Source organism: Felis catus, chromosome D4 (genome assembly GCF_018350175.1).
Source record: "Felis catus isolate Fca126 chromosome D4, F.catus_Fca126_mat1.0, whole genome shotgun sequence".
NCBI lineage: Eukaryota > Metazoa > Chordata > Mammalia > Carnivora > Felidae > Felis > Felis catus.
The window spans coordinates 89,083,262-89,104,664 of NC_058380.1; the positions used below are offsets into that span (position 1 = coordinate 89,083,262).

The following is a 21,403-nucleotide window of genomic DNA, read 5'->3' on the forward strand; positions in this document are numbered from 1 at the left end:
ACCCACGGTTTCTTTTTTTTTTTTTTTTTTTTTTCGACGTTTATTTATTTTTGGGACAGAGAGAGACAGAGCACGAACGGGGGAGGGGCAGAGAGAGAGGGAGACACAGAATCGGAAACAGGCTCCAGGCTCTGAGCCATCAGCCCAGAGCCCGACGCGGGGCTCGAACTCACGGACCGCGAGATCGTGACCTGGCTGAAGTCGGACGCCCAACCGACTGCGCCACCCAGGCGCCCCACTCACACCCACGGTTTCTATAAGATCATCAGCTTCCTGTTGGGAGCAGGGAGTTGGAGTCTCATCCGTCAAAGGGGGATGGAGCATATCCATGTGGCACATCACTGTGGTATGGTGCTGCCTGTCAAGGGGACAGCTGCAGAGCTCGTGCCAGCCTCCCCTCAGTAACCTTTACAGGAAGCGGCCGTTTGCAGGGAAGTCCCTTTGCCTCCCACGTAACAACATCCTGATAAGTGCCACATTAACCACCCAATCCACGGCTCTGCAGTGAAAGGCCGGTGCCTGGTGCTCACGCCTTGCCAACCGCGAGGCTTATTCTCTGAGGCCCCCACAGTGCCGAACTCCTCACGGATCAGAGAGGTTCCAGAAGTCCCAAAGAGAGCTCGTTTTCCGTTGATGACAGGTCTGCAGCCAAACCGCATGATCACTGAACATCAGGGCAGATGCCTCCTCTGCCAGTAATTCGTGATGAGGACACCGGCCGGTGGTCAAGTGGGGCACCCTGGCCGCAGCCTCTGGGGCTCCCCCTCCTGTCCCCACCACATCTTGGGATGAGCCGTGCCCAGATTAAGAGGATGGGGGAGTCCAAGTTTACACCTATAAACACCTGCTCCTGAGGATACGGTAAAGGACCTTCTCAAAGCTCACCCTGGAGTCCACCTTGGCTAAGCATGTCCCAAAATGCTTCCCCCTACTCTTACCTCCTTATTCGTGCCTAGAAATAACCTCATTTCATGGAAAATAGCGTTTTCCAGCTAAGGGAATTTTCCAGATGAGAAACATTTATCTCTTGAAGCACTTGGAATTTTATTATTTTAACCGATGGGGAGGGAAATCTTCCAAAAATGAACCACACATGGACTTCCTTGTACAGCTCTGTAATTTACTGGTGTATTGATGACTCACTTCGAGCAGCGGGGACTAGGCTGTAATCCCAGGATGCCTCTGGGTAGTCGAGACCCACGGCTCAGACCGAAAAGCCTGGAAAGTAAGGACCAGCCTTAAAAAGGAAGGAAATTGGATGAACCTTGAGGACACGATGCTGAGCGAAGTAAGTCGCAAGACAAATTACGATCCCACTGATATGAGGTCCCTAGATACGTCCCATCCAGAGGCGGAAAATAGAGAGCTGTTTGCCAGGGGTGCTGGGGAGAGGGGAGCTGTTGTAGAGAGTTTTCGCTGTGCAAGGTGACAAAGTTCCAGAGAGGGACAGTTGTGATGTTTACACGACAACGTGTGCGTAATGGCACAGAACCGTCCACTCAAAAGTGGTTACAATGGGAAATCTTAGGAGTATGTTGTCACAAAAATAATAGCCCATCTACATTTTCGGCCAAGGGCGCTGACGACGCTCAGAAGAAACCAGGGAAACCAAGATGGCAGGCGGTAGAGCCAGCCTTGAAGCCAGGAACATGCAACTAAGCTCTTGGGGATGGTTTCCAATAGGAACGTCGGTGGTGAACGTTAACTGAGCCTTAAGCACCCAGCGGGCAGAGGCCAAGCCCACGCAGAGACGGGCTGGCAGGGACAGCCATCTCGGTGAGGGGCTGGAGTGAAGCGGCCATCCCGAGGAGGACAGGATGCATGGAGAGCCCTCCGCAGGACGGCCTTCCTTTCTCCTGCCCCGTCCACCGCGCTTTGCTCACACCCCTATGCAGGGAGCGGACCCAGGCGGGCCACGGTGCGCCTGGGTCCCTGGGCACGTCCAGCGTGGGTGGCCTGTGAGGGGGGCCGAGGGTGGGGCCGTTCCACTTGCGTTGTTCCCTACCTTCTACGTGGGCTGAGACGGGGGCAGACAAGAACACCATTTTAACATCTGGTCGCAAGGTCAATGACAACTACCCCCCCGTGGGGCGCCTGACTGACGTGTGAGAGACCCTGCGCTAAGGGCTTTGCTTGCTGACCCCACTGAGTCCTTCCCTACGAAGAAAGCACTGTAGTTCCGTCTTGCGGATGAGGAAACAGGCCCAGGGGCCAACCAGTATCAGTGGGTCAAGTTTCCTGAGCACCTGATGTGTACCCAATACTATCGTTCCGCTTCCTTCTTGTCCGCTAACCTTTGGACGCCCACCACAGTCTGTGAGGAGAGGAACCCCTCTTGTGCCCACTGAGGAAACCGAGACCTGAGAGCAAAGGTTACCTGCTCAAGGTCACACAGCCAGGGAGGGGCGGCGCAGGCCTGCAAACCCAGGTGAGCTCACTGCGTCCCCTCCCGCCTCCCTTTTGGCAGGTGTATATCAGAAGTGAGAGGCCACGCGGTCCCAGAAGCCCGGAGAACTCCCTCCTGGCCTGCAGGGATGTGGGCTCTTCCCCTCCCTCCCGGAACCGTCTCCTTCGTCCACAAGTGGCAGTGCCTTTAAAGAGCTACGACCACACAGTTAACTGGGCGGAGGGGTGTCGGTAGGCGCCCTCTCCCACGGGGGCGCTAAGAGCCCGCAGAGAGCGATGGGCCCCTCCCTGGTGGCTCTGCTTCCTGTGGCTGCAACGCCCTTCCTCCCCACTTCTCTCATGTGGCCGAGAAGCCGCATCCTCCACGGCAGGTCGGGCCCCCTGCAGACAGCGGCACAGCGAGCTGTCTCCCTGGGACAGCAGCCACCAAGCTGCTGCTTCCCCAACGCTTAGCAAAGGGCCTCACACGCAGGAGATGATCTCAAGCATATCTGGCAAAAAGGGGGCGCCGATGCACGCTGCCACACGGGGACCCCGAAAACGTGCCGAGGGAAGGGAGCCAGGCACGGGCGAGCCCGCGGGGTCTATTTCCATTCACACCGGAATGGCCAGAGTAGGGACATCCACGGGGACAGAACAGGGATCGGCGAGCGCTTCGGGCTGGGGGGTGGGGGCAGTGCTACCTAACAGGGATGGGGTTTCCTTTTGAGGGGATGAAAACATTCCAACGTTGGGGTCCTGGCTGCACAACTCTGTGAATAAACGCCAATGAACCATACACTCTAAATGGGCGAGCTGTTTGATACGTGAACTCGGTCTTGGGGCGCCTGGGGGGCTCCGTCGGTCGAGGGTCCGACTTCGGCTCAGGTCACGATCTCGCGGTTCGTGGGTTCGAGCCCCGCATTGGGCTCTGTGCTGATGGCTCGGGGCCTGGAGCCTGCTTCGGATTCTGTGTCTCCCTCTCTCTCTGTCCCTCCCCCACTCACGCTCTCTCTCTCTCTCTCAAAACTAAAGAAACATTAAAAAAAACAATGTGGTGTGTGAACTCTAGCTCAATGTAGCTGAGGAAACAACACTGAAATCCACTTGCCTGACTGGCTGGCACTCCGTATGAGTTTGTCGAGGATGCTGAGAATCCCGAATAAACCCAGTAACGTTGGGATGTTGGATGTGGCCGGTGACGTTAGCCATGTTGAAGAAAGGAAGTCTCTGGTCCCTGATGTCAGAGGCGGCCCCGCGTGCAGGGTTAACACTGGGCGCAGCTGCTGTGCTTCTCGGGGAGGGCGAGTAGGTGTGCGTGTCCCGGCCTGCCGATCAGGAAACCCAGGCGTGCGAGGTCAGGCAACCGGCCGACCTCACTTAGCGAGACAAGTGGCAGCCAGTTATGGCCAAGAATAGCGCGGGGCTTCTGACTGCGTCTCACTCGCTGCAAATACCGCCGCCCGTCATCTGTCTGATTAAAAAGGGACCATAAAACATGAAGCGGGGCAGCGGCACTCAGACCTAAGTTGGGCTCGGGCCGGCGGAGGAACGGATCCCGTCTCCGCCTTCCAGTCCGCCTGGCCCCACGTCGCTCGTGCGGGTTAGCCTCCCCGGACACAAGCGCGGAGACGGAGCTCATTCGCTCAGATGTGTTCTCTTGCACTTCATTTTCATCTTCCAGTGTCCGCGGGGCCGCTGCTGGCTGGTGTTCGGCACCACGCGGGGGGGTGGCCTCCGGCGCTGAGGTTGGCAGAAAAACGGCTATGGGCGGTCTGGTCGAACTGGAGTGCTGTGGCCGGGAGAGAAGAGACGGAGCGAGGGCGAAACTCGGCTGTTTGAAACCCGCCCCGTTCTGCAAGCTTCCCAGCTGAGTGACCTCCAGCAAGTCCCGCAGCCCTTTCTGAGGGCCAGTTTCCTCCTCTGTCAAAGTTTCCCTTCCGTATTCCGTGGGCTCCGCGGTGACAGGCACCTCTAGGGCCCTCCAGCCCCGAAGCGCTCGCTCTGGATGTGCGTCTTTGCAGGACTTAGCCGCACGCGGAGGACTTGCGCGGGCCCTTTTGGATAGTGTGTGTGCACGGTGCTTCGGTATTTGCCTTAATGCAATGGCCGGCCCCGGGCCCCGGCCGGGTGGGAAACAATGTCTGTGGGGCCAGCCCGGCGGGACAGAAGGTGGCCGAGAGGCAAGTCGAGCCAGAGGTGAGAAGGCACATGTGAGCCGATCGGAACGTCCAGGGGCCTGACGGCTCCGGCCGCCCTCGCCCTTGCAGTTCCCATTAAGCTGTCTTCCTCTTGGACCACAGCAGGTGGTGTTTCCTCTATGGACTGAAGCCCTGACAGTGAACCAGAGCCCAGAGCCTGGGCTCTCCCCAGAAGGGGCCAGAGGTGACAGGCAGGCTGCGCGTGGGGTCCTGGTGTGCCTGCTTCTCCCAGGCATCCCGGGGCGGGTGGGCCCGGCCCAGCCCAGACAGCCGGCTCGCCCAGGCCCCGCTCCTGGAGGGGACCTTGCGACAGCTGGCTCGAGTCTGGTGTCTGCGTCTCATCCCAGTCTGGGACTTCTAAATTTAACCTGCTATCAGCCGGAGAGGCGGGAGGGCTTCCACTGGGTGACTAAATGCCACTTGGAATCAGCTATACTCATGGCCAGCCTCTGGACACACTCCCCCCCCCCGCCCCGAAGGCTACCCCCAGTGTGGGGGTGCCCTCACAGCACCCTCAGCTGTGTGCCGGCCTGAAGGTTCAAACCTGAGCAACTCTGGCTTTATCCGGATGTGATCCAGCTCGGCTTTCTCCCGCTGCTGGCTAGGCCTGCACCCCTGTTCTGTGTTCACGCATGAACATGTACACACACACACACACACACACACACACACACACCAGGCACTCCCAGAGGCAGAGCTCAGGAGCCGACTCCACAACCGAAAGCCAAACCTCGGCAGTGAACTGAACCACCCATAAGCCATCTGGGTGGAGGGCGGCCAGAGGGGCCTGTTATGCAATTTCCTGCTTTGGTGTCTCAGACCCAGGAGACAGGATGCAGAATGCTGTTGGGTGGATGCCGCGTGGAAAACCCAGAGAAGAAACCGAGTCCCCGATGCCCAGAGCGAATGGGGGGGCCCCTTGCCCTCCGGGGCAGTGCTGAAAGGCTGCCGCCAACCCTGGGGGGTGAGCCTGCGGTCTGCAGGTGACCGGGTAGCCCCGGGCCCGACTCACTGTGGGCATCAGGGAACTGAGGGCTGCACAGAACCTTCCTGTGGGAGGGGAGAGGCATTTCCTGCCCGGGGAAGCCCAGGATGGAGTGAGCCAAAGGCACGGGGCTTTCTTAATAGTCATGGATACTTATTGAGCGCCAAATGTATGCTTCGCAGCAACAAGCCAAGATTGAGCGTGCGCGTGCAGCGGTAAGGGTTTGCAGCTCCAGGGCCAGGGTTCAAACTCCACCTCTGCCTCTTCCCGGAGGCGTGGCCTTGGGCAGCTTGGCGACTCCTCTGTCCCTCAGTTTCCTCATCTGTAAAATGGGGATCCCAATAGCACCTGGTTTTGTGAGGGTTCAGTAAGTTAACACCTGGGAAACTGAGTAGGACCCGTGTTTTCACCACGTCAGCTGGGAGGCAGCTACCCAAAGAATCGCCACTTTCCATCCAAGGTAAATGGGGCTCGGAGAGGCTTGGTGTCTGACCCGAACTGGTGCAAATTGCCTGGAATCCATGGCCCGCCCTCAGAGCCCACACCCACTCCAGGACCTCTGGGCTCACCCACCTCCCCTCCTTTCATAAGAAAGTTCTCAGCAAAAGAAAGTTTTTACTCTGCAGGCCTGGGCCCCACGCCACCCCCTTCCGTCACCTGCCGGCTGGGGGCAGGGCACAGGGCCACGTTCTAGACTGACACTGTCCTGATGCCTGCTTCTCCATGCGAAGACAGGTTTGCAAGGTCCAGGGGGGTAAGGGCCCCGTCTGAACACTAACTCCCCTTGCTGCACGGGTTTCTTCTGTTTTCCAGAAAGCCAAGCCGCCCTCAAGTCCTGCCTCCACCTCAAGCCTGCGGTCCCTCCTCACCACGGGGCACAGCCAGGGGCACTTTGGGCGGGGACCTGAGGCCCCAGGGCTGCAGACAGCGGAGGACGCGTCAATAAGGTGACCCACCTCCAAATACGCTCGCTCCCGTGGCCGCAATACAGGCCCGTGGACCCCAAAATGAACCAGCACTTTAGAAACATCCAGACCCTAGCCAGGCCTACTTTAAAATTACATTTTATTTCTCTTTGTGAATATTTGTTGTTTTTCAAAAAGGTTAATGTTACATGTTCTTCAAGAGTCTTGTGCCTCCTGGTAAGTGCATTGGTTTGTTTTCACAGTACTCTCCACGACCACGGATGGTCCTTATTGCTGGAGGAGTGTGTCCACGCCAGGAAACGGGGACACCGGAGGGATTGGGGACCCAGGTGAGAAGCCTGGGGTCTGTGCTCCCGACAGGGAGGAGGCCCTGGGACCAGACCCAAGCTAAGCCCAGTGTCCTTGGCCAGACCTGCCGTTTCTCCAGGGTCTTTCCAGCCCCGTGTTCAGAAAGGCCCGGAGGGACAGAGAGAAAGGGGTACAGGAGGGGCAGGGTGAGTCGGGGAGCAAGGTGAGCTGGGGCCCAGGCATGCGGGGGGGTGGGGGAGCGGGCAGCCACAGCAGGCGTGCCCCCTTCGGGTGGGCACAGCGCCGGCTCCTGGCAGGAGGGCTCGCTCCCGCTCAGCGAGCGCCTATTTGCGGGACGCTGCCCCCAGCAGCTCGGGGCCACCCCCTAGCACAGTAAGATCCCCTTCGTGGTGACCCAGCCCAGAACCAGAACTCCAGCTTCCTGACCCCTCGCCCAGGGCCCTTCCTCCTTTTTTAGTGCAAGAAAGACCTGAGTGCAGAGAAGGGCCGCTCCGTTAGGGGGCCAGGTCCTGTCCACGGCATCAGGACGCCGTCACCCTGGCCCCCCGCCCACCCGCTCCCGGCCTGGCCCTTCCCCAGAGGTAGAGCTGGGACCCATCGTCCCTCTCACTCGAGGCTCAGGCCTCCCCGGGCGACTGGGTCTCTACACACCAAGGGGCACAGGGGGAAGGTCCTAGGCCTGACACAGGGGTTCCCGGGCATCACGCAGGCAACCACAGTCCCGTTGTTCCGGGACAGCTGTGGGCCTGATGTCGGGAGTGGGGCTGGAGAGAGAGTTTGGACGTGAAGCACCCCTTGGATAAGTATACTACCACGTGGATAAAGGAGCCGAGCAAGGTGACCCACATCCTCCCACGCTGTCACCGGGGCTCGTCCAAGTGGCTCATCGGCTGCAGAAATGAACGCTTTTTCTTTTCTGACGGTTTTCTGTGCTTGGGTGTTGTTATTAGTTGGAAACCCAGGGCCGGGTGAAGTGGCTGGAGGAAGGGGGCTTCCGTGGGGTGTCCCTCGTAGGTCCCGCAAGCAGCCTTCAAGGCAGAAGGCTCGGCGTCGCTCAGGACCATCCTAGGGCTCCGGAGGGCCCTGGACCCGAGGGAAGGTGGCCCTCCAGACTGGCCACGCTGTCCCGACCAGCCTCCAGAGCGGCCCCGATGCCCGTCAACCATGGCCCCACGTGACCCCCGCCAGCCCGAGGCCCCGCTTTGCTTCCTTGGGAATCAGCAGCAGAGGGGTGTCTGCCGACAGCCTTCCCGGCCTCCCCAGATCCAGGACCACCCCCTCCCCCACCGCCCCCCCGCCGGACAGCGTCTCCCCAACCTCCGACACTGGCGCCCAGAGCCCGTTTGCAGCTTCCCCCAGAGCCCCCGGGAGGGGCATCCCCTGAGAAGGAGCCAGGAGGGAAGTCACCCGCCTTTCTTACCTTAGAACTAAATCTGGCTCGAGGTGGCCGGCCCTCCAGGCGTTTGGGGCCAGTGTGGACGGAAAAGGGAAAGGCGGACCCATCTGTGGCTGGGTGCTGAGGACAGGAATGGCGAAAATCCCCTGGGCTCAACCCTCCTTCTCTCCTCCCAGATCCACCCCAGGCAAGTTAAGGCTGCCAAGAAGAGAGAGGAGGGAAGCCCAGATCCCTTCTGCACAGGTATGGGGTGGGGGGGGTGGGGCACGGGGGTTTCCACCTGAGCCCGAGAGAAGGGGCGGGGGGGTCTTTAGGTGGTCTGTCTGGTTTCGTTTCTGCTGAAACGAAAGAGTGAGAGCTGGTTTTAGGTCTAAATCTGTCCCCCTGCCTCCCCCTCCCAAGCCCCCCGGGAGGAGGGGCCAGGCACCCTCTCTCTCTGCCCTGGCCCTGCCCCCTCCCTCACCTCTAGCAGAAGGTGAACAGTCCGGTAGAAAAGAGATCCTATTTCTTTGTCGGTTTGGGGCTTTTTCCTTTAAATTCAGCTTAAGGCAGAAGAAGTTTGGCAAAGCGAGTCTACGTAAGGCCGCGTGACGGGGGGACGAGGGAGCTGCCACGGGGGTGGGGGGAGCCGCCACTCACAGATCAGCAGCAGTGCCGGTCAGGGTCATGACCAGCTCCGCCTCCTCCCGCCCCTGAACCTCGTAAAGAGGTGTTTAAAAAACAAACAAACAAACAAAAAAAACCCAAAAAACAAAAAAACGAAGAAGAAGAAGAAGAAGAAAAACTAAAAAAGCAGTTGATCTGGGGAGGCCTGCAAGTGAATGACTGAACTGCCAGGAGAGGAGACCCGAGGTGAAGGGGCACGTGGGGTCAGGTGTCCCGGCCGGGCCTCCCCCTCCCCGAAAGGAAGCAGGTGCCAAGAGGGCTGGGGGAGGCCATCCCGGGGCCTTTGCACAGTGAGATCCGCCCGCTCGAGAAGGTAGAGTGGTTGTATTTTGCTGAATGACCGAAGAGTCCGTGCGGGTGTGGGTAGGAGCAGCATTATAATTCGAGTCTAGCCTAGCAGGGCGCCCTGGCCGTTACCGGTGCTTGGGCGGGATCACCACGAGCGGCTGCCCGTACTTGGGCCGCCACATGAGGACCTGAGCGTCGTTGGCATTGGGCTTGACCAGGGCGCTGGGCGGTATCGGCTCGTTCTTGCTCAGGATCTTGGGCTGGTCCTGGGCGATGGGCTCCCGCAGCCTGGCGCGCTGGCCGAGGGGCCGGTTGGGGTTCACCTCGATGCTGAGCTGCATACGCCAGTGCAGCGTCTGCAAAATGATCATGTCATTGGTCGAGGTGTTGGTGGCCACCAGCCACGTGGTGAAGCTCTGGTCCCGGTAGATGTTGGTCAGCTTGGCCACGTTGCTCTCACTGACGGGCACGGCCCATGTGACGCTGGGGTAGAAGTTGTCGTTCATGCTGATGATGAACTTGGAGTCCCTCTTGGTGGGGCCCACGATGGTGCACGTCTCCGTGGTGTTGCCGTACCAGGGGTAGTTCACCCCGTCTGAGTCACTGATGGCCTCGATCTTGCCCTCCTGGAGGTCCGGGAGCTCCCAGCTGGACCTGAGGACAGGAAGACCAGTTTACTCAGTCGGCCACCCACCAGGCTGCATCCCTGAGGCTTACCTCGCGGGGCCAGGGCGGCACCAAATGATACACAGACAGCCACCGTCACGTCTGGGCTCCCCCAGACACAGCCCCCATCAAAGCCACATCCTGTCTTCCTGCACCATCTCAACTCGGCCATGGCAACTGTTACTGTGACAGTAGCTCTCAGGCGGAAGGAGACACCAACCTGTCCTAAGTTACCCTGGGGACACGTGCCCCCGGGGGGCTGGGAGCACAGCAGCGTCTGGGGCATCAACACTCATCAACAACACTCATGTCCATCGTGAGCCCGGCAGATAAAGAGAGTGAAGCCAGGGGCTGGATTTTTCTTCCCCAAGCAGTGGGGCCTGGGACCCAGGCGGCCAGACTTCATCCAGGGCCACTCCCACCCGAGCCCCTGTGATCCCAAAGGTCAGGACGTGCTGCACCCAGACTTCGGCCCAACCGAGGAAGCCAGCGGTCCTCTCCAGAATACGCTGCTCCCTGCGACGCGTTCTGGTTCACAGCCGCGTGATTCGCAGTGGCCAAAAGGTGGGAGAAACCCAAGTGTCCATCAACGGGAGCGTGGATAAACAAAATGGGGTCTGTCCACGCAATGGAATATTCTTCAGCCTCGAAAAAGCAGGAAACTTTGCAGTATCCTACAGCGTGGATGAACCTTGAAGACATCATGCTGAGTAAGATAAGTCAGACACAAAAGGATAAATACTGTATGATTCCACGTATAGGAGATCTCCCTCGGGTCATCAAATTCATAGAAACAAAGTAGAACAGTGGATACCAGGGGAGTGGGGGCGGAGAGTCAATGTTTAATGGGTGTAGAGTTCCAGGTGGAGAAAATGGGAACGTTCTGGAAACAGATGCACAACGACGTGGATGGACTTAATGCCACCCAACTCAAAAATGGTTCAGATGGGGAATTTCATCGGGCATCACTTATCGCTACAAAAAGACGCACCCCTCCACCAAAATGCATCGCTTCACGTCAGCGATTAGCAAACCTGGGGCCGCCCTGGGAGGGATGAAGAGGCACGTGATTTTGCTAATTCTCCTGTTTATTTCATTTCTGTTTTCATTTCATTGAAAAAGTCACAAATTAGGGTAACACCTTGCCTACCAGGCCATCTCCTGCCCGGGGCCCTGAGCTCATCAAACTCCCAGGGAACTGGGGCAGCAGCTCAAACGACCTCCCATTTCTGAAGTCCCCACCGGTCCCCGCTTGTTTTGAGGGAGTGGGGCTCAGCACCAGAGCGGCCCCCCTCTCCCCCAGCCTCAGGTTTCCTTTCCTCCCCAGCCTCCAAATGCCCGAGCCTCGGCTCAGTCACAGGCGGGTGACGGTCCTTATGAGCCAGCAGACCGTCATGTCTCATGTGGGATATTACTCAGAATCAGGTTCCGGGGCCTTTGTCTTCCAATCATCACAGGCCCGCATGGGCTGCCTCTGTTCCCCAGGGCCCCAGCCACCCCCCCGCCGCCCTCGCCTAGTCGACGAGGTGGGAGTGAATGCAGTTAAGGGAACAACTTCTGGGGGACACACACCAGCCCGGATCCAGCCTCAGTCCAGCTACTAGCTCTGATTAAGTTACAAGTCTCTGAGCCTCCGTTTTCTCATCAGTTAACTGAGGATAGTCCTACCCACCTTGCAAGGTTTTTATGATTAGATGTATTGATATAAACATATAAACGGCCATACGTAGAAGCTTCCAGAAACCATGTTGGGGGGCATTTAGAGGTGTGCCAGCCCTAACTGATCTGAAGCCTTTGTGACCTCCACAGTTTGGGGATCATACATGCTTGGAAAGGAACGAACTGCATGCAGTCACTGCCTCCTCCAAGATTCCCTGTTTGTTCTGGGACGACCTTGAACTTCAAAGCAGACCCTCGGTTCTTTGCTCCATGGCAGAGAGGGGCGAGGTGGGACCCCAGCCCTGCACACACCGAACCTTTTCCTTGTTGCACGGCAGAGGTCCCACAGGCGGGCTGTGGTGCACAGAGGCCACTTAAAGGTGTGAGCAAGGCTCCCAGGACTGTGCACACACACGTCGGAATCAGACTCCTCACTCTCCCTCACATGCCCTGTTCCTGTGGCAACCCCCATCCACCATCCACTCACCAAATGTTTGCAGAGCACCCGCCGTCGGTGTTTGCAGAGCACCTGCCATCGGTGTGTGCAGAGCACCTGCCATCAGTGTGTGTAGAGCACCTGCCACTGGAGGACGCTGCACCCTCCGGGCACCTGGCACCATCCTGGACTCTCTCTCTCACCTCTGCACACTCCCCTTCTCCTTTGCCTTCACCCCGGCCAGGACCCCTCCCTCCTCCCAGGTCTCCCGGCCTCTACTCCTGCCTCCTACAATATTCTCCCAGAAGCGGGAGTGATCTTGTCAAAACACAAATCTGTCTGCACTGTCCCTCAAAGCCAACGCATCTGAAGCCCAGGACCCCTCGTGCGCACACACGCACGCACGCACGCACACTCTCCCCAGGCTCCAGACCCACCAGCCGCTCTCAGTTCCTCTAATGGGCCGTGCCCCTCCTGTCCCCCCCCCCCATCTCGAGGCCTTCTGCCAGGACCAGTGTCCCTCCTCCTCCTGTGTGGGTCACTGCTCCTCATGGCTCAGCTCCGGAGCCCCCCAGAGAAGCCCACCCTGACCCAACCCAGGTGGCCCCATATCCGCTGCCATTCAGTCCTCGCCCTACTGCTTCCTGGAGCATACACAGGGGTGATCCGATGACCATGCGATCGCTTGGTGATGATCTCTAGAGGGCAGGGGCCAGGCCTCCAGGATGTAGGCAAATAAATGTTGGTGGCCTGGATCGGTGACTGTGGGCGGCCTGCCCGGCCTCGCCTTCAGGGCCTGGGCCCCAAAAGGGGGTCTCCTGAAGGAGTTTAGAGTGCCCAAAGCCACCCCGTTCATGTGTCGTCTCACCTGGAGTAGCTGTCCCTAGCACCCGCTGTCCTTGCAGCGACGCCGGTGACAATGGTCATGTTCCCTAAGCACAGAGGACGTGTCAGGCACCCTATGTACGTACGTCCCCCCAGCGCTTCTCCTCAACCACCCTGGGGACACGTCAGAGGGGCACGTTTTATACAAGAGGCTTGGAGACGGTACAGGCCTATCTCAAGGTCACACAACCACAAAGCCGCCAGGCCAGGACCCGCAACCTGAGTGAGCTCTTAGCCAGCGGTTTCAAAAGACCCTCACTCAACCATGCGCACACACACACGCATGTGCACACACACAGAGGCCCTTACCCACAGGCCTCCAACACAGGCCTCGCCCAACACTCACACACACATGCACATACACACACGAGCTCGAGCATCACAGCTGGCCGAGGGTGTGGGTCTGAAGGGGTTAGAAAGGCCTTCCCTGGAGACCGAGGAGGGTAGAGGCGATGCTGAGGGCCACCCCTGGGGGCCGGGGAGCATCACGGGGGCAAAAGCTTCCGGGTGGAGGTGAAGGAAACCAGGGATGCCCAGCGCGGTGCCTCGGAGGGAAGGTGAACTGGCCCTTTCATTGACCTTGGACGACAGGAGCACACCTCCCCCAGCCGCCCGGAAGAGCCTGAAGGGCTCTCCCCCCAAAACAGACGGCCCCTCACACCCCCAGGGTTCCCCAGCCTCTCCCGGGGCTCTGACCGCGTTTTGAGTTCTGGACCCCAGAGCCAGACTGGACCCCAGACAGGGGTCTCAGAACAGAGTTTCCAAACTTCCCATCTCTGTTCATTTTGGTCCCATCTACATTCTATATACTTCCTGTACTATTATTCACTTCATTGTTTTCCTTAAAATCATTTTTTTAAAAAACTGCATTTAGTTTTTCCTAAGAAACACACGGAAATAACACGTTGAGTATCCTAGATACATTTTTCCCCCAAATATACATTCAAATAAATACGTTGCTTTAAATTACAGTTGCATCGGGGCGCCTGGGTGGCTCTGTTGGTTAAGCGCCGACCTCAGCTCAGGTCACGATCTCATGGTTTGTGAGTTCGAGCCCCACATCGGGCTCTGTGCTGACGGCTCAGAGCCTGGAGCCTGCTTGCGATTCGTGTCTCCCTCTCTCTCTCTGCCCCTCCCCTGCTCGTGCTCTGTCTCTCTCTCTCTCTCTCAAAAATAAAATAAACATTAAATTACAGTTGTACTTAGGCTTAACTGAGTTCACTTCAATATTATTTCACATCCCACAACTGATGCCCGTTAGATGCTCTGAGAAGCTCATTTACAGACAAGGAGTTGAGGCTTGAGGGCGAGAGGGCTGCTTGGACCGAGGCTTTTCTGCCCACGCTGGTCCCACTGGCACTTAGGGCTTATCTCGCCCGGTCCCCAGCTTTACAGATCTCATGGTCTTGTACCATTTGCAAAACGTTCAAATTCTGCAAAAGTTTGCAACCGGGAGCCCAGTTTCCTGATTTCTGCCCCGTGTGCCCGCCTGCCAGGCCAGCCCCTTCCCACCAGGCACCTGCTCTCCGAGGGAGGGTCTGGGGGTGTCCCCCCACCGCCTGCTCCCAGGGCTCTCCCAAAAACCCACTCCTTTTGCAGCCCACCCCCCCCCCTTCATCCAGGCCCCAGCACCATGTCCCCTGGAAAGGACCAACGGTGCCTAATCTTAATTTTTAGTTGTAAAAGCTGTGTTTTTCTTTAAAAAAAAAAAAATCGCTATAGGGAAGTATATGAAGTGAGAAAGGAAAGCCACGTCTTCCACGCCTGCCCCCACCTCACTGAGGTTACTCACCACATTACGCTTTGGTAAACATCCTTCTAGACCTTTCTCTGCATAGACCCGCGGTACGTGTTCCCATTCACAGTGTTTTCTTTTAAACAAAAATGGGTTCCTACGCTGCACGCTTTACAACTTTTAAAGAAACGTTTTATTTTGGAGAGGCAGAGTGAGAGCGAGCGAGCGAGGGCACCAGGAGGGGAGGGGCAGGGAGAGGGAGACAGAGGATCCCAAGCAGACTCCACGCTGTCAGCCCAGAGCCCAGTGTGAGGCTCAAACTCGCGAACTGTGAGATCGCGACCTGAGCCAAAGTCGGATGCTTACCCGACCGAGCCACCCAGGCGTCCCCTTATATTTAAAAAAAAAAAAAATTTTTTTTTGCAAGTGCTGGAGTTTTCATCCTCATATATACATCCTTCTGGCCTGGGTCTTCCATTCACACATTAGGCAATTTGTTGTTGTTCAGATGTTTTTTGTACGCCTACCCTATGCCAGGCCCCGGGCCGGGTGCTCAAAGTCCCTGTAAGACAAACTCTACAGGGAGAACAGCACTGAAGGGCATGTAGGTTTGAAATTGTAACAGAGCCAGCCAAACCCACCTTCTAGACGCTGCCTGAACTGTATGTACCCCCTCAAACAGCCCGTGAGGCTGTCCATTTCCCCCCAACCCCAACACCAAATCAGCTGCATTTCTACCCGGAGCCGATCGGCAAAGAACAGATCTCAGGATTTAATTTGTTATTTCCCTGATTGCCACGGCTGTCGGGTGCCTCCTCGCACGTCTCCGGGCGCAGCCAGCTTTTGTTTTCGGCACTCGGAAGGTGAGGGTTGGAGCCATCGCTTGGCTGGGGCCGGTCCGTGGGGAGCTCTCTTTGGGCTGGGCAGTCCCCCTCACTTCCTCCCGCCCCAAAGCCTGGAAACAAGGACTTCCCTCTCCCACCCACGCCACCCTCGCCTCCGCCAGGGCCCAGCAGATGGGGGGAGGCAGCCTTCCGGTCCCAGAGAGGAAGCTTCGTCCTCGATTGTTCTGTGTGGGCCCGCGGCTGCAGGAAGGGGCCACGTGGTCACCCGCTGAAGCAAAGCAAGCCTCCTTGGGCAAGTGGCCTCAGGTCTCAGAGGCTGTGTCCTCGTCATAAAAGGAGGGCCCCATGACGTCCTTGGGACACAGGAAGGGGAGCCCGGGCAGCTCTGTTCATCACCCAGCTCCGGCGTCCTGCCACCGGCCTGTGGCCTCAGTCCCTGCGCCCCCGCCTGGCCCCTTCCCACCAGCCTCCTTGTGGTCCCGAAGCAGGTGTCCCCCGGTGTGCTGGCTGGAAGGACCTCGCAGGTCTCCTCGCTCAAGGCTCTCACGCCGTAGGCGGGTCTGCGACACCCAACCCCGGAAGAGAGAGCGGCTCTACGTACAGCAGTCTTCCCGCTGACTCCGCCAGGCATCCCAGATTTAATAATCTACTACTAGCAGCTATCACACCGACACCTGTCGTGGATCGAGTGCATCGTGTGTGCCGGGCACTGTGCTGAGCTCTTATCATGCACTATCTCATTTAACCCCTCACAGCAACCCAGGGAGGGAAGGGACCATTCTCCCCATCTCACAGATGGGAACAGAGAGGCCCGGAAAGGCTAAGAGACCGGTCTCAAGGTCACAGCACCGCGGGAGGGCGGAGCTCGGATCCGCACCCGGCTGGACCAGGGGGACCAGGGTGAGGGGAGGTGGCACCGTCCCCCCTGAGAGACCCTGTCTCTTGAGCTATTCCCCCCACTTCACCCCCAAGTCTGCCCTTTGGCCTTGGCCGTGGGCCGGCCGCCCTGAGGGCTTCAGAGAAGGGCAAACGAGGGACGACATGAAGCGTCTCCCGCACGGGCTAGAAACTGTGACTTGTCACTTAGAAGGCTGTGCCAGCTGACAGGTGGTGGCTGAGGAATTGCGGAGGATGGGGTTGTGAAGACAGGTGTCTCCAACAGTTTGGGGTGGGGGAGGTGGCTTTTAAAGCAGTGTGGGCTGGCCCGAAAACCATATAGAATCCCGTGAAGCTGGCACGGAGAAACTCAGCGCTCCATGGCTCTCCTCTGGAGGAGTCGGGGTATCACCGAGGTGGCTTGTGTGACAGTTCCACTGCATATATTTCCAGCCCGGGATGTCATTCTGTAAAGTTCTCCTGGATTAGGGATTAATTTTAAGCAGGGATAACGTCAAAGGGTATTACGGGTTCCGGTTAAGGATTTGGAATTAATATTTTGAATACAAGCCCGTTCGTAGAGAACGGGAGCCCTGACCTTAACCTTTGCCACCTGGCTTCCCTCTCCCCTGGCCACTGAGGTCCCGGGCGTGGGTTTCATTCTAATGATCTCGATCCTCTGGGTCTAGTCTGGCGGTTCTCATTCGAGGGTGGCTCTGCACCCTTCCCGGAGACATCGGGCAGGGTCTGGAGATCACAGCGGGGGCGCTGGGTGCTCCTGGCATCGAGATCGTGCCCCGCGATCGCGAGTTCGAGCCCCGCGTCGGGCTCTGTGCCGACAGCTCGGAGCCTGGAGCCCGTTTCGGATCCTCTGTCTCCCTCTCTCTCTGCCCCTCCCCCTGATCGTGCTCTGACTCTCTCTTTCTCTCTCTCTCTCTCTCAATTGAATAAACGTTAAATATATATAAAAAAAAAAAACAGGAAAGAGCGTCGTTTGGGGTTGGGAAGATGGCACCTAAGTGTTTCCAATGTTCAAGAAGGAGCAGACATCAGGCTTTCTCTAAACAAGCCCTTCTCATCTGCAGAGGCCGCCGGTCGAATACAGAGCTCTGCCCAGGATCGGAGGAGCCGTGCTCTCTGCTAATTCCACTTTTTAGCACGACTTGGCCAATCAGTGGTAAGTGGAGCTTTTTCCAACTCAGCGTCTCAGCCACACGGTGCTCACCTAGCACTGTCCTCTCGCTGGCCCCTCAGAGCCACCTGCGGGCAGTTCTCTCCTTATCCGCCCTGGCGGCTGTCACCCGGCGCACGAGGTGGCTGGCGGGGGGGATGGCTCCACACGGCCCCTGTCCAGAGAGCCTCAGGTTCTGCCCTCTCTGTGGAGCTGGTCCTGCCCCAGCCGGGAGCGCGGAGGCAGGAAGAGCGGGTGCAGGGGGACCCGAGAGGGGGCGGGGGGGGGGAGGGGGAGGGCAGGGCAGAGGAGGAAACAAAAGGAAGCAAATGGAAAGCACACAAAAACGGCCTTCAACCTCGGAGAGCTCAGATCATTCGTGACTTGCGCTATTTTAACATTTTTAAAAGTCAGGAAGTGGGTGCTTTGTGAACGAGAGAGACCTGGGCTCAGGAGAAACGTCGCTCCCAGGCGAAGTTTGATCTGCCCGGATTCAGCCACGATTCTCAACTTTTTACGGACACCGTGGCTCACCCCCACCCACCCCCCAGGAGAGAAGAACGCTCACATAATAACCACGTTAAAGACCACCGAGGGCTTGGTGCCGTGCCGACTGCCTGACAAATGTCATCTCTCGTAATTCTCGCAGTAAAAGCTACAGGGCAAGGACTATGACCGGCCCTACTTGCAGATGGGGAAACCGAGGGTCAGGGTGGCTGAGGTCACACACCCTGGAAAGTGGCAGAGCCTGGACGCCCGCCCAGGTCTGCCTGACTGCAGTCTAGGTGCGCACTGGGTTCCTCTAACCAGGAACCAAGGACTGGCACAGAAAGGGAAAGTCATCTCGGGTCTCCGGCCTCCGGCCTGCCTCCAGCAAGAGTGCCTGAAAGTGCTCAGAGCGGAGGCTTTAAGCCCCTGTGCGCAGATGGGGAACTGGAGGCCCCGGCCGGGCCTGTTCCTCCTCGCTGCCCGCCGAGCCGCCTCGGCACTCGGCCCCTTTGGTTCTCCCCCAACTTCCTCCCGGCGCTCGGATCTTTCCAATCTTTCCATGGTCAGCAAAACCCTCTGCCTTCCCTACCCCTTCTCGGGAAGAACGCAGCCTGTGCCTCAAACCCCCAGAAAACCCTGTGCGCCTGTGTCTTGTCACTCGTCCCGGATCCTTTGCAGGGTCCAAAAAAGGTTTCTGGCTGAAGGCTTCCTAGGATCTAGTCCACACCGAATAACTCAGAATCATGTTTCCCTTCTTGCAATGGAAAGTCAGCACCCCCCCCCCACACACACACACCGAGTTAAAAGCCACTTTGGAGAATGAAAGGGCCTTGGGTAGAGACATCGGGTTGATGGAGGGACATGCCCCGCGTGGGCCCCTGTGGGGTGATCCTGTTTACGCCCTCATTTTGCGCTTTACCGCGTTTCTCGTTGGCCTTACAACTTCAGAGTCATTAAGGAAACGCAATGAGATTTAGCGTCCTGCCACCTTCCATCCCCTCCCCGCCCCCTCTAACTTCAGAGGGGCCCAGGATGTCCTGAGACCCGGGAAAAGGCCCAAGTCCTGGGGGTGCTCCCCTGCTCCACTCCTCCCTTGAAGAACCGGGAAGAATCAGCGTGCACCTGGAGAGGCTGGCCGTGGGAGAGTATCCCCCGCCAGTCCCGGGCACAGTTGGGAAGCTGTCCCTGGGGCCCGCCTCGCTCTCTCAGAGGGACCTCGTGCTCGGAAACAGCTATTTTCACCTCCCTGTCTTCAGGCGGCCCTGGAAGCTAAGTGGCTTCCTTCCTGGCCACCTCTTCTCCTTCCACACCGGGACGACCACCCCCAGGAACCCCAGCGCATGCCAGGAAAGAAGGCGCCGGCTCCCCGTGTCCTGCACCCAGACGTGCGTTGTCCTGGGAACGTTCTGGGCCCCAGGCCGGAGGGAAGAGGCCAGTGGGCTCCTCTCAGCTGTGAGGGCCCCTCTGGAGCCTTCTGGACACTGACACAGGATGTCTACATCAAGCGGCCTTCTGCCTCGGGGAGAGAAAAACGCTATACCCTGAACCGAGAAGGCTCGGTTTCTAAAACGAGCCACCCTCTCAAACAAAACACCGGAACAGCAAAGCGTCCCCCCCCCCCCACCTCCCCGTCCTGATATGCATGTGAAAACACTGCAGAGACAAGTTCGAGCCCAGCACCTGTGCAAGTAACTATGGAGGGCTCCACTGTCTTCTCCTTAACTTCTGCCACATGGACCTCTCCGGGAGGCCTGAGCCCGGGGTGGGGTGGGGGGGGGGAGCGAGGGGGGGGTGCCAAGCCTCAGCCTCTCTAGCAGCCCCAGGACAGCACGTTTGTTTTGCCGAAGAGACACCTGGTGGAACGTGCCTCTGCTTTCTCAGCATCTCGCAGGGAAGGACGCAGGAACCCCAGGGGCCGGTGACAGCAGGAAGAGAGGTCCCAGAGCCGTGACCCCGATCCGAATCACCAGGCAAACCCTGGAGATCACCTGGCCAAGGAGGACACAGGGACGGCTTCCACCGCTGCCTGAAGCTTCCCTCCCACCCCAGGCCTCCAAGCTCCCCACCCCGAGCAGCACCCCCCCACCCCCGACAGCTTGTGTCCGAGCAGTACTCACATGCCCTGTTCCCCATACTGGTTGTAGAACTCCATGTGGCTGCACGCCTGGATCCAGCCAACGACCCAGGTCTCTTTCTTGGGGATGGGTGGCATGACCACCTGGGCCGAGGCACGGAAGTGGGGTGTCCTGTAGCGGAGCACCACGCTGGAGGACTCATCGATGCTGGTGGGGATGGGGTCAATAGAGGCTTTCACGTCAATCACGGTGATGCCTTCCCGGAAGACTCTGGCTTTGCCCCCGATGCTCTGAATACAGCCCATGGCACAAAGCAGCGCTCTGATCTCCAGGGAAGGCCAGCAGTCCCAGAGAAAACTGGGCATTGAAAGGACGGAGGTTGCGGGACCCAGTGCAGACAGGACTGCTCTCCGATCTCAAATCTCAAGACCGATATCCATAGGATAGAAAACTTCACTGAGTAGAGGGGGTCTGCATATCACTATCTCGGGCCTGCTTAGAAATAAGGATTTTGCTGCATTTCAAGAGCCCTGGGTCCTCTCCTCTTCTGCTAGCAGTGGACAAAAATCACCGATATTCTTTGGGTTAAGAAAAAGGAAAGTTTGGAGGTTAATGGGTAATCATGGTGCTCAGACAGCCAGCCCTTCCGTGCCTTACACGCGGGGAACGCAGCTCGGAGACGCTCCCTGAAGTCTTCGGGCGGCGAAGGCGAACGCCGGCAGACACATAAATAAGGAAGGCTCCGTCCCCTGCGCCGCGCCGCCACCGTCGCTGCAGAAGTCCTACTTCCTGCCCTCTGCCTTCCGCACGCGCTCGCTCGGGGCACACGCACCGGCCGCTCGCCCAACGGGGCCCAATCAATGGAAGAGCAGTTTCTGTTCGAGCGCGGAGGCCCCGGCGCCCTCGGGGGCGAGCGCCGACCCGCGGCTTCCAGGAGGCGAGCGCCGGGCACCGGCCGCCCGCGGGGTCCCCGAGGAGCGCGGCGCGGCGCGGGTCCCCGTCGGCGCCCACTCGCGGGCGCGGGCCGACGCCCCCACGCGGGCGCCCCGCGTCCCCCCGCCGCTGTCGCTGTCGCCGCCCGCCGCCGTGCGGGGCTCCGGGGCTGCGCTGGGGCCGCCGCCCGGCTCGCCGCGACCGCCGAGGACCTGGTCGGGGGGTGGAAGGGACAGGGCGTCAAGGCCCGCCTCAAAGTTGAGCCGAACTTTGCTGCGGGGAACGCGCGAGGCGGCGACGCGTGTGCGCGGGCTGCAGAGCTGACGGCGCAGCTCTGGGCGGTCTCCCCGGAGGCGGCGGCCCCCCCCCCACCTCCGCCCGCCCCGTCAGTGGCGGCTGCACGACCGCGCGCACCAGCGAATAATCGCCGCCCGTGACATCTCCGCTGACACCTCCCGGCCTGGGAGTGGCGTGGGG

At 58.9% G+C, this 21,403-nt stretch overlaps 1 protein-coding gene across 1 annotated transcript; it reads right to left on the minus strand.

The window, feature by feature from the left end:
- Window positions 1-6,619: 6,619 nt before the first annotated feature.
- On the minus strand, window positions 6,620-20,922 carry FAM78A (family with sequence similarity 78 member A). Its single transcript, XM_045042883.1, has 3 exons — window positions 20,036-20,922; window positions 8,666-9,810; window positions 6,620-8,537 (listed from the first exon to the last, which is right to left on the minus strand). Exons 1-2 carry the CDS (start codon window positions 20,356-20,358, stop codon window positions 9,282-9,284), a joined length of 852 nt encoding a protein of 283 aa, XP_044898818.1. The 5' UTR covers window positions 20,359-20,922; the 3' UTR covers window positions 6,620-8,537; window positions 8,666-9,281.
- Between the last annotated feature and the right edge of the window lie 481 nt (window positions 20,923-21,403).

What these genes read in the sequence shown, in the direction of transcription:
- FAM78A (XM_045042883.1), bottom strand. Translation starts at nt 20,358, where the DNA reads ATGCCCAGTTTTCTCTGGGACTGCTGGCCTTCCCTGGAGATCAGAGCG. An exon ending in CAGTATGGGGAACAGGGCAT is followed by an intron (nt 9,811 to 20,035) that starts GTGAGTACTGCT and finishes TCCTGTCCTCAG; the next exon opens with GTCCAGCTGGGAGCTCCCGG.